The sequence below is a fragment of the Sipha flava genome, unplaced genomic scaffold (genome assembly GCF_003268045.1).
Source record: "Sipha flava isolate LNK unplaced genomic scaffold, YSA_version1 522_pilon_pilon, whole genome shotgun sequence".
Lineage (NCBI taxonomy): Eukaryota > Metazoa > Arthropoda > Insecta > Hemiptera > Aphididae > Sipha > Sipha flava.
In genome coordinates this window covers 343192-355820 of record NW_020273480.1, presented here as the reverse complement: position 1 = coordinate 355820, position 12629 = coordinate 343192, and the positions used below count along the sequence as shown (strand labels likewise).

General features: G+C 32.7%; 1 protein-coding gene across 3 annotated transcripts in view; it reads right to left on the bottom strand.

Annotated features, from left to right (window-relative positions):
* LOC112690832 overlaps positions 1–12629 on the bottom strand; it is a 242408-nt gene that overhangs the window by 20674 nt on the left and 209105 nt on the right. For all 3 annotated transcript variants that reach the window (XM_025564927.1, XM_025564926.1, XM_025564924.1), the window contains one exon: positions 12428–12505. In XM_025564927.1, coding sequence (XP_025420712.1) covers positions 12428–12505 — 78 coding nt within the window. The remainder of the gene's footprint in view (positions 1–12427; positions 12506–12629) is intronic.

Here is a 12629-nt window from a genome sequence, read left to right as displayed (position 1 = left end):
AAAAACAAAAACCAATAACGTCTTTCGGTTTGTATTGATAGTAATAATTAGTTAGAAATATGCTATTAGTTATGGAGGTTTTTGATGAACGAACGATTTTCGATCATGACCCAAACGATGATCAAGTGTACATATATTCTGCATATCCGCTAAATATAATATCTTAACCGGCGTTTGTTAATATTGTTTTTATTATTTATTTATCGGTGACAGTTTGCCGCTCTACCGAACACAGACAAAATAATACACTATTCAGACGTATATATTATTGTTATAATAGCGTAGTACAACTGAAAATCATCGTTGGACTCCATCCAACGTAATAGTTTTACCGCAATTAAAGCGCTCAATTAACATTTTTATCATCGTCGTTATTATTATTATTATTATTATTTTGTTTTTCTACTCCTCCGAATCGTTGTTCATGCCAACAAATTGTAGGTACTTAACGTAATGCGGAACTATCCGATCATATAGTACATTATTGTTTTGTTCGAAAGTTACGCGCGGGACAAACGAATACTATGCGGCCACGATTACGGGGATGTAGGACGTTTTCCCGTTTACGACTGCACATAAAAACCTTTTCGGTTTTATCGCCAACGGACGGGCGGCATTCGGAGATAAAGATTTGTGCGATGAACGCCAGTTGCCGGTCATAAAATCACCCCCTCGGCGTTCGGGCATGGTGTCGCCGCACGCGTCCGACTGCCGCGAAGTTAATTTCCTGTCCGGTTTCCCGCGCCGGAGGGTAGGTGGTGTGTTCCGTTTAAAACGTCCCGGGTCCATAATATCATTACGATGTCCGCACGAAGGTCGGTGGCGGTCAAATAATTTTACCGTCGACGGGCAGGCGGCGGAGGTAAACATTTCACATTCAACCGGAATCCTTGAAAACATCATTTTAAATGTGATGCCGACCATATTAGGCGTATTGATACTAAGATAATGAGTAGTGTAATGGTGTATTTTATTTGTTGCAAATATCAATTAACACTGGCAGGCAGTACAATAATACATAAAGAAATTAAAAAAAGGTCACGGATGACGAAGTATATATATCTTATTACAGGAACACGAATCTCTTCTCGTGGCAACTCACTGTTCCGTATTTATTGGACTACGCGATAACGTACATCAGTCATCACTTGAAGTATATGAAAATAACACGGGACGGAATTCTTAGGGTTTAGAAACTCGTCGGTTTAAGGATTGCTTCACTTCCAGCGGCCGAACCTTTCAACAAGAGGATTTAAAATTTCCCCGAAGACATTCTTTCGTCTAGCTTGCACTTGCGAACCATCTTAAACATTCACGGTCACATGTCTCCCGGGAATGTAGAAGGATCAGTCACGTAACTTTTTACTAAAAAAACGCGGATGAAGAACTTTAAAGTAAGTAAAATAACATTATACTGATTTGTTTGATTAAGTCATGTAATTCGATGCTATTTAAACAAAATCGTGATCAGTAATCATGACCAATATGAAATAATCGACCGCGCAAGTGTTAGCAAAACCATTGTACAGATATATTATTTTTTTTTCAGTTAAGCATATATTGTTGTAACGTGAATAAAATAGTACGTAGAAAGAATTAATATTAAAAATACCTTAACGTTGTTGAAGTATAATTAAATCGAAAATGTTTTAAGTTTTCGAGGTACAAGTATTTTTAACGATACATTACTTTTTGTCAGTCGGTAGATGTAACGATAATATTATCGGTAAGCATTTACCGGATGTGACGGCTATTGGAACGGCTGTTGCTCAAAAAAATACAAAAAACACTTCTTTGATAGTTAATAGCATGTCGTTAAATATAATCGTCTGAAATAGCGCCCCAGTGATAACTGATAGCTGTAGACATTTTTTTTACCAAGATTGTTCACGACATTTAACTTTGATTCTCATGTAGTTAACGTTACCGCACATTTACGAATTGCCGATTAACCGACTATTAGGCATGGTTTACTAATCAACCATTTGTTTCACCGCAACTAGATTCGCAATTGTGAAATACACCGTTGTGAGGTAGTGATTGCTGGTGTCATAGTTCGTTCACACTTAGAACTTACAACGATAATACAATAATTGTATCATGTTGTAAATTATGTTTCGAACAAATATTATTGGATTCATAATAGGACTGATATCATTGAAAGTGGGTATACAGAGAGTTTTGATTTTAGATGAAGTGCTTTTAGCCGTGTTTTTATGTTTTTGCTAATTTATTATCAAAGTGCTTTTTTGGGCGTCACCGATTGTGGAATAATACGATGTGATTCTTTTAGACTCCTAGAAGACGGCTTTGCAAAGCTAGTAGAATAAAAGTTTGATATATTTGCTCACATTGATTCAATAATGTAACGCTATGGGTTTTAACAAATGGCTTGGGATCTCGTGATCCTTCCGTCTCTGTTCGCTGCCGATGGTCGAAACGCGTGGAGAGACCGATGATTGAAATCTGGTTCGTCTAGAAGGAAGTGGGGTGAAGAGTTTAACGACAACTGACGAAGTGACTTCGTGACGAATGGATGACGAGTGCTGACGTTCGTATCGAATACTTTAAAATTCAAGAGAAAACAATTCCGGAGTCGTCGTGCGAGAAAATTAAACGCATTCGTATAATAAATATCAGGCGGTAAAAAATCACAGAAATACGCGAGCGCGAAGGAACGATATGAGAAAAATGCTTAATGAACAGCGTTTTCCTATCAAAATAAACGTATGCATATGTGTAGTTGAACCTTTATTAAATGTACTTGATATATATTATTTAATTATTTAATTTGAAATTTGAAATTTCGTTGAAAATAAATACAATTGTTTTTTTATCATAAAAATAACTCGTTTTTACCGTACGAAATTCTCGTGAATAACAATAATATTACAGTTTTATATTATACTAATCTAAAATAATTATATATTTTGCAAAAATAATATTATATCTCTGTATATCAGTAATAAATAATAATAATACGTTAGTATAGGTGTATTATGATAATGATGCATAATGATGTGTTCCCGTTTATAGGTAATTTTTTTTTATCCAAGAACATTACAAGTGTATGTACTCTATAAATTCCAATAGTTTCAAAGTTGTCGAAAAACAATACAATCAAAACCAAATTAATTATTTAAACGGATACGCTTATTTTTTCTTTTTATTTTCCATAAAAAAATCGTTAAGCGGATAATAATTTCGCTAAACGAAAGTAATTAAACAGAGGTTAGACCGTAATTGTACATGTACCGTAACGCGTACGTATTATGAACGGTATTACGTACGGAATCCCTTCCGGTTGCGATTTAATAATAAACCGACGTCCTTGTTCGACGATTTGAATTAAATAAAAAATCGCACCAGTTGTACACGGAACAAAAAAAAAAAAAATCTGAAAAGCCAAAGAGTTTTCACCGCGAGCGTTTCCCGCGAAACCGTGTTTCCGCGCGCTAGTCCGTGCAGCGCCTTGACAATGCACATTGTTCTACGACCACGGTACGTTAACTAACCCGAAATCCATTCGAACGGTACGAGCGAAACTTTCGTTCTACCGCGGACACAGACAATTGCGCTTTGTGCACGGGCATGACGGTCTTTTAACGTCGGTTTTGTGTTGTTTATTTTTTTCCGTTTTCATAATACGGACACGACACGAAATTAAGGATCGCACTGAAGCCGATTCACGTGGAGTGCCGGGACGAGACGAACACGGAAGACCTATCAGGGGTATATTTAGACTTACTTCTAGAGGAAGGGAAGCGATTAAAAGGTTTTCTTTAATTCAGGCTTAAAATTTACAAGTAAAATTTTTGCTAATATTTAAATCAGGTGAATCCTTAATATTTGTGTTTTTTTTTTTTAATCTAATGCCGGATTCACTTGGAATTGATTTTGCGTAGTTCTTTTTTAATATCTGTCTGTGTTTTTAAAGTTACGTTTGTATTTTATTTAATTTTTCACTAAGTATTGACCCGACAAAAAGCCCAATTCAGTATTCACAGTCACGCGTATTTTGATTTCGTCAATAAATCACATAAAATCAATTCCTTAAATACGGATTTAGGGGGGGAAATCGCCCCTTCGCCCCTCTCTAAAACACGCCCATGGGACCGATACGGTCTGCTATGGTCAATAACGGTTTTCGACAGCACAATAATGGCGTCTTTGTCGTTAAGGTGCGATTCCTGAAAACGCGTCCGTATACGCGCGACTGGTTTTAATTTTTGCGGCAAGACTGAATTCTGTACAACTACAAAACGTAGCCGTAAGAGACGTGCGACAGGTCTATAATGTACATTTTTATCGTACTATTATATGATATTCTCATATCCCTTATCATTAATATCTTCATGGTCTGTTTAAATTTTTGCATATGTCTTCCCGTACGTTTTCCTTTATTTAGTGTTCTCTATAAGTACTGTGTTGCAAATCAAATAGGCATGGATGGCTTTCACATGATTAGCCAGCCTAGAATCTTTTCCAAATGTAAAACATACTCTTGAAGACATTTAAAAATTATATGGAATTTAGAAATCAATATTTTTAAATTGGACCAACAAGTCAATGATAATCGGTCACGCGTCTCGTGCGTTTTGACCGCCTACTGAGCGGTCGTTAGCCGCACAGTGGTGTTGAGAATAAGTTACATTTAAAAATACGGAAAACAGCTAAAATTAAAGTCGCGTGTCTACAGACGCGTCCTTAGGACTTTAAGCCACTTTAAGCCGAACGCATTGGAGACGTTGGTCGCGTTGCATCTGTTACAGAGGCCAATCCGATACGCCCGTGTGGTAGCGCGTCAGCAACGTGCGTCTTTCGTCTTCGTTTCTTCGCGTATTTTGATTAATTATTAATTCCGGAAATTATTCGAAACCACCTCCGGGAAACGCTTGTTAAGCTCGGCCGTAACGTGTTGAAGCTTAAAAAGAGTAGAGAAAAAAAACCCGCGTATAAATTTAAATATTTTCATTTATTAGGGTATTACTCCGTATTCGGATGGGGAAAAAAAAAAAAAAAACTTTTACGGAAAAGTGAGTTAAGTACCTTTGCGAGCGAAAAGAAGCTCGCGCATAAAATTTAATAATTCAAGAGTTTAAATGTTTGTTATTATTTTAACTAATATTCGAGGCGGAAAAGTTTAAAAAGTATATTTTATAATGATCCCAATCTTTCACTCCCCCTCTTCTCGTCAACGCTACCGTTTCTCTTCCACTCGTCCGCGGTAAAAAAGAAAACTGAAAAATGCCAATTTTAAATATTCGATACGATATAACGTAATAATAATACGTACAGCATACAGCAGACGGAGCAGTATGGTATTGCGTGCGTACTGCACGACTGGTTTTGTTTTGATCTTCCAAAGGGCTCGTTGGTGTCGATCAGATAATATAAATTCGTCAAATCAAACGCGATATAAAATGGTTGAAATCTAGAATCCGTTGCTTTACGACAGACGAACTATTGTGTATTGTTCCCGGTCATATCGTTTCAATAACCGTCGGTGCCGCTTTACGTCAAAGGTACATTGTAATAATGCGTGCATAACGCGAAGCCTACCAAAAGCCGACCAAATACTTCTGAAAGCACTGTTTCTTGAAGTGAACTGGCTGTTTCCGAACGTTAAGAGCACAGGACCACACCCGCGTGTATGGGTTTTACAAACGTGCAATACGGCAAATCTGTGTTCGGTACAATCGATTTTTTTTGTGGTTTGCTTTCACGTAAGAGCAATCCAATTTCTTATCTAAACGGAAGAACATTACGTACTTACTAGTTTTTTACGATACTTTAATTTCTAAGCAAATTATCAGTAGGTTGAATATTACAGTTAAAAAAAAAATCTTACTACTCTTATCAGCTCATAATTTAAAAATGATTAAAATATCGTAAAAAAAATTACAAGACGACATAGATGTTCCATAAAATGTTCTTGAAAAACTTATGCTTTTTCCCTTACAGTCTACTATAATATAAAATCTAACTAGACAAAATTGGGACTACTGAACGTAGATTATCTGTGATATACGTTCGTATGTCGGATACACGTGTTATGTATATGTGGCATCCTCTAACACGAATTATTTGACATTCGTGTACACTTGAAAGTCCAATGACGGTATTCCAAAAACGATTCTCACTGAAGATTAGTGTAGAGCGTTAATGCATTACACAGTTGGCAGTTGTTATTACATAAAATATGATTGTCTAGTTTAATAACTATGTATAATTCAACAACGCTTATAGTAGAACAATATATTATACATTTTTTTTATTCAAATTCAATATTTATTTTATTTACAGTAAATATTTGAGAAGTAATATTAAAAATATGAATAACATTCAATATTTATCAGAAAATAATAATATAGTCCATATTTTGAATTTATAAAATTAATAATAAAAATAAATAGCTGATAGTAACAATAATTTGAATATTTGATATGATATAAAATATAGCTTTAGGTATGCCTTGATGCATTTTCTAGTTATGAAACAATAAACTATTATGTTTGAATGAAAACAAATATAATAACGCATGTCAGGAGGTTTTTTTTTAAAAAAATAAACTCATATTTTGGAAAAATATACTTTTTTAAAGTACCATATGTCCACATAGTGATCTAATAAAAATAGTAAGATAAAATATGAAACATTATACTCATACCTACATTTAAGGCTATGTAAAGCGATTATAGGGAAAAAAGACCGAAAAATTTAATATGTACTGCTAAACCAAAATAAATGTGAAATAGCACTATGTAAATTGATACGTTTTTCGCTCATTTTGTAGTAAAAAAATAAAAACTCGGCTTCGTGTGACATTGTTATATTGTAATCGTAGCACGTTCATCATTTTTAGTCTAGTATTAACAGGTAAATAATTTATTATTATTTTCTAGAGAATGATAAAGATGGAGATAGATATGAGTGAGTGAATGTGTGTGTGTGTGCGAGAGAGAGAGACAAATATAGAAAATGTTTCCGTCCGTACGGTTATCATTGGTGGACAGGCATCAGATTCGCGGGGAGGTTTCTTTTCTGGGGACATGGCCAGTGACCAAAATCCTCGGGGAACTCCACGATGTTGATAATAGTATCGATTTTCACGTCAGATATGCTTTAGTCGTTTGGCTTTCGTTTTTGAGAACGACGACGATGACGCCGACAACCAAATATCCTATGCAAAAATTTGTTTTTTTTTATCTGTGTATAATTAATATATCTGAATATATTCATTTTTTTAATTTCAAATTATCCGATCGATATGCTCCAATGTAGTGATTGATCGATATGAGGTCATCTAAATATTATCGGGTTAAATCAAGATCAAAATATGTATCAAACGTACTAGACACGTATATTACGCAAAGAACACTAAAATATATCTGTTATCAGTGCATAATATTATTATCCTACGCGTTTCTTGCGATACTAAGAAACAAAAAATGTATAATTTTTTTTTTTTTTAAAACTGTGGGACACAATGCACTCTTACTTATTTATATTTATATTATTTTTGCATATTTTTGTGATCACTTGCATGGTTACATTTTTATTAACATAATGACAGCCACGTAATTACGTATAATATTAAATTGTTTGAATAATAATAATCGTCTCTACAATGTGTGGTTTTATGTAATACTAAGTGTTTGGATTCTGAAGCACTATTTCAAATTGAGAACGATCAGTAATAAATATGTATTGTAAGTATTTATGGTTATCGCTTGTCGGATTTAAAATCTTCGAGACCACACATTTTAATGATTGTTATACGTGGTACAAATATAATAATATAATAATGTTGGCGAAAAAAATATTTGTTTTATTTTAATTAAAATTAATCTTATTCTAAAATAATTTATCGATTTCACAAATATTTGTTTTTGTATTTTGTAACTTATTTATATCTTATGTAATTTAACTTAGCCGGAGCTGGACAAATATTTGAAATATCCATGTAAAAATATACTCTGAACAATGTTAACAGTACAGTGAACATACATAATACTTTTAATGATAATATAATCTGTATATTATCAATAAAATAATAAAAAATTTAATGAAAATATTAATAATAAGTTATTAATACTAACGAATTTGAGGTCGCGATTTGATTGACTTTGTTTACACCTGATGATCAATTTTTAATTCGATACTGGATGTACTTTTCAAATACAGTAATACTCCAGGTCGGTGGAAGACATAAGTGCCAAAATCCTGGGTACCTTTGTACCGTAGTTAATAGATATTAAATAACGGATATTAAATTTAGAACTATATCGTTCAAAAGTTTCAAACGTTTAATCTTAATAGACGAATTTAATATCTTACTACAATAGATTGTCATACAAACAGTGTATGAGCAGTTATGTGTTATAACATTATTAATATCTTTGTTCATAATCATTCGTGTTTATTTGTATGCATATTTTAATTTGGGCACAAATGGATATGTCATTTTTGTACCTTTGGCGCGTGACATTCAAGCTAAGCATTTATATAAATATATAAACACTATTTATTTATTTATTAATATAATACATATTATTATAGAAGATTTTAAAATTAAGTTTTGGACATTGATGTCTAGAGATCAGACGCTTTCTTCATTATTTTTCGAGATTTACGCACGCATGTGTTACAATTTATGACTATTGTTTTTTTTTCATACTGTAATAAATTATTTTTATAATAATAATCGTACGATATTTCATTATTTTTAAATATTTGTTTTCATTTTTTTTTAAATTATTACACACCCTATTATTCACACGTTATGTTGAATATTACCATAAATATCGGTCGTGTCATAATTTTTAAGCCAAATGGGCCATCCTATGGGCCAATAATTTTAACAGAGGCTGTTACGCTTTTATTATTATTTACTGACCCAGGGGAATCTATACTGTCCCCCAAGAAAAATAGAATGTCACGCACATTGCATTGTACGCTTTTTTTTTATTACCAATCATAGTCCTCTGCATGTATGGCTGATTTGATTACTATGTCATAGAAGCTGTACTATTAGAACGGTGTAAATAAATTAGCAACGCAGAATACGAGTGCTATGGTTCTGCCGTTTATACCACTGAACGATTATGGGATCGCGATTTGATAGCTCGAACATATTAGCATATGAAAGTTATTTTTTTTTTTTTTAATGTTTGAATGAAATAGGAACGTATTGGTTCTTAAAGTATTGCATGGCGTTTTGTTTCTATTGAATTGGTGTGTTGGGTCTCTTGCCGTTTGTTGAAAAAGCTAACACGCGTGTGGTATGGATCCTTTAGTTAGGCCATATTCGGTTTTCCATTGCAGTTCGTCTAGCGAATTGCGAAACACCACCGTTGATTTTTCGAATGATTTGTAAATTATACGTTTTCCATACAGTCGAAATTTATTGTTCCAAAAAACTCTTTCTTATGGTAAACGATATTGCTGAATAATGAATTGAGTACAAAACATATGAAACATTGACATGTACATGTATTTCTTTCAAGCACCAAGATTTCACGATATGCTCTTCAAAATCAATAACATTTGAGCTGGAGCTACAAATTAGTGAAACAAGTTTATTTCTAAGAGTTTCATTATTTGACTAGAAACATAATAATATTATGTATTATGTATTATATTATTATATATAATATTTTTATAACATATTATGTTATACGAGCTGTTAATGTATATGAAAATTATGTATTTTGATTATGTAATAATTTAAATAATCGTTGTTATCGATAGGAGTATATACAATTAAACACGAAAAGACATTGCTAATTAAATAGTTGAATATAAAACTCAAATCGTAAAAACATTTTAATCATAGATATTTTTTCAACAATGATTTGTATTCTTTTAATAAGAAGATTTGATTTTTTTTAAACCTTTAAAGAAATAAAAGAAATATACAAACCATCATTGTCTTATTTGGAAAAATATTTTTAATAGTATCGTGTGCATTTATTTTTAAAAATTGAAATGAAAATGAAAATTCAACCAATATTTTTAATGAATATATGCTTGTAATTTCAATAGATTTTTATGTAAAAAGAAGAAGGCATATTTAAGGATATAATACTTTTTTGTAATGTATGTATCGTATAAAGTATAAAAAAAAATATACGACAAATGTTTTATGCCATGTGTTCATATTTCGATGCTTCATCGATTCCGACGTATTAATATTGATCCCACTGAATATTTGTATACACCAATCACGTCGAATATTTTTAATTAGGGAATTTGAAAATTGTTAAAAGGAAAACACTCATATTTTGTGTTGTACAAGTCGTATACAACTGTGTTGCGTTTCTTGCAGATATTATACACGACATTTTCTGTAGCCTAATCGTTATACGTTTTTTTCGTGTAAAAAGGTAAGACGAGCGCAATCGTGTTAAAGCCGAAGATAGGTTAGGATCAGTTTCCGATACCTCTTGGAGTACGGTTATTTTATATTCGGTTTCAACTACGTGTTTCCATAATAAAATAATACCATCTTTTGTAATGAAATTATTTCCTATGTACTTTCAAGATGTTTTTCGGTTGAAGGTAATTTTTTTCATTTACACTCGTAATGCCCGTATAACACGAAATAACTATGTAATTAACAAGTTATGTAAAAGAGCATTTTTTTCTTACAATAATGGTGTATAAAAACACTTCTTATTACTTATTTATTAATAGGTTAGATAACGCTTTAAAAAGTTAAAGTTCTTATTAATTGAAAAAAAAAAATAATTTAAATTATTAGAAGTGTAAATAATTAAAACGATGCCAAAATACACATATTTTAGTGAATATAAAACAATGTATTTTCCAGAATTCCGAAAAATTTTAATATTGTTTCACGCAGCAGGCAGTGATGTATTTTTATTCTACAGTAACCGTTTGCATAATGCGTTTATGACAATAATATTATGATAGGCATGTCCCATTATAATTTTTTAATTACTGCATTATATAAATTAATTTTATCTCTTGTGTACATTATATGGTAAGCGAATCGATTACGTCATATTGTTATTGAAATTTAATTAAAATACAATCTCACGTAATACAAATATTTATCGTTCCTACTATATATTATTGGTCTATTATTATTTACATCAAGTCGTTATCGTAACACCTATAATACAATATTGTGATTGTTGTTTCCTGTTATTTTTCAGTTCATATAGTTACTGCATTTTTGTTACTCTCAATATCAAACGAATATCTAAATAATTAAAATAAAAAAAAATAAAAAAATGAAATAATAATATCGTAAGTCTTAATAATTTTCAAAACTCGACGAACGCGCAGTAATTGTAAACATTTTTCAGAAACAGGATTATGTCACTGACAATATCGTTAAAAAAAAAATAATAATTCAACTAAGTTTTTTCAAATTTAAAAATATGTTTTTGATAGGTCTTAATTACGATGCGGAATGAATTGCGGTTAAATCAGCGCGTCTAATTAATATTGATTACAAAGGTATTTAAACACCCTCGCGTGGGATAGCTGTGAGCTACAGCTGGATAAGTGAGACGTGGAGGGAGTTAAAGACTACTAGGTATAATAAAACATACAATAAAACGCGTCTTCCAACCGAAAGGGTTTTAATCTCACGTTTTATTGTTTCACAGAGAATCATACCACCCTTCGAACGTAAATTCATATTGTTTTTTCGGTTCCCAATGCGCTTGATCGCCGTGTTTATTTCCCACGAAAATCGGTGGAATCCCCGTTTCCGGACAACAAAGTCTCTTCCGTTTACCATCGTTCGCTACACTTTAAGTTTTCACTACAACTAATACTAATACTAGTAGTACTGCAACACGGTGTCCCGGGAAAATGAGATGGTTTTAAATAATTCTCACATATTTTTTATACAGTTTTTTTTATTGAAAATTGCGTCCACGCCGTGTGCCATTAAGAAGAGTGGTGTCCGTTTGAACGAATACTTAATTTCTGAAACAGAAACGTGACTCATCGGACACTAACGTGTCGTCAGTTGTCTTTCCCATAACTTTTTTTCTACCGAACCGCTTAGGAGCGCGAACGGTGGTCTGGTTCTGTTCCAGCTAGTGCACGATTTCGATTATGTAAAAATAGGTAAAAAGCCATGCATAATGTCAGCTCTCCACTTTAGAACCGTATACCTATGTACATACTACCAGGCGGAAATTAGTTTCAAAACGGGACATCCGGACTCATTACGGCACACGGGATAGATTCCGATTACAATAATAAAATCAAGCAAATAAATGTTTTTTTTTAATTCCGTGAGAGTTATTTCTAACGTTGCGTTTGCTTGGAAGACCAGAAAAAACTAGTATTTCTACCGCTAACTACTACTGTGCTACTGTTAATTTTATACTACGATGGTGCGTTCCCGGTCTTATCCATATTAATTAGTTTTGTAACGTACTGGCTGTTCCTTCGTCCTTGACATCTTGCACTATTCGCCTGACACTTTGAGTAAATTTGCCCACAATGTTCGAACCGGCTGAAACAAAAATATAATAGTTGTTTACAAAATTAACAGAGTTTACTTACAAACATAAACACACACACACACACATACACACACACACACACACACACACACACACACACACACACACACACAC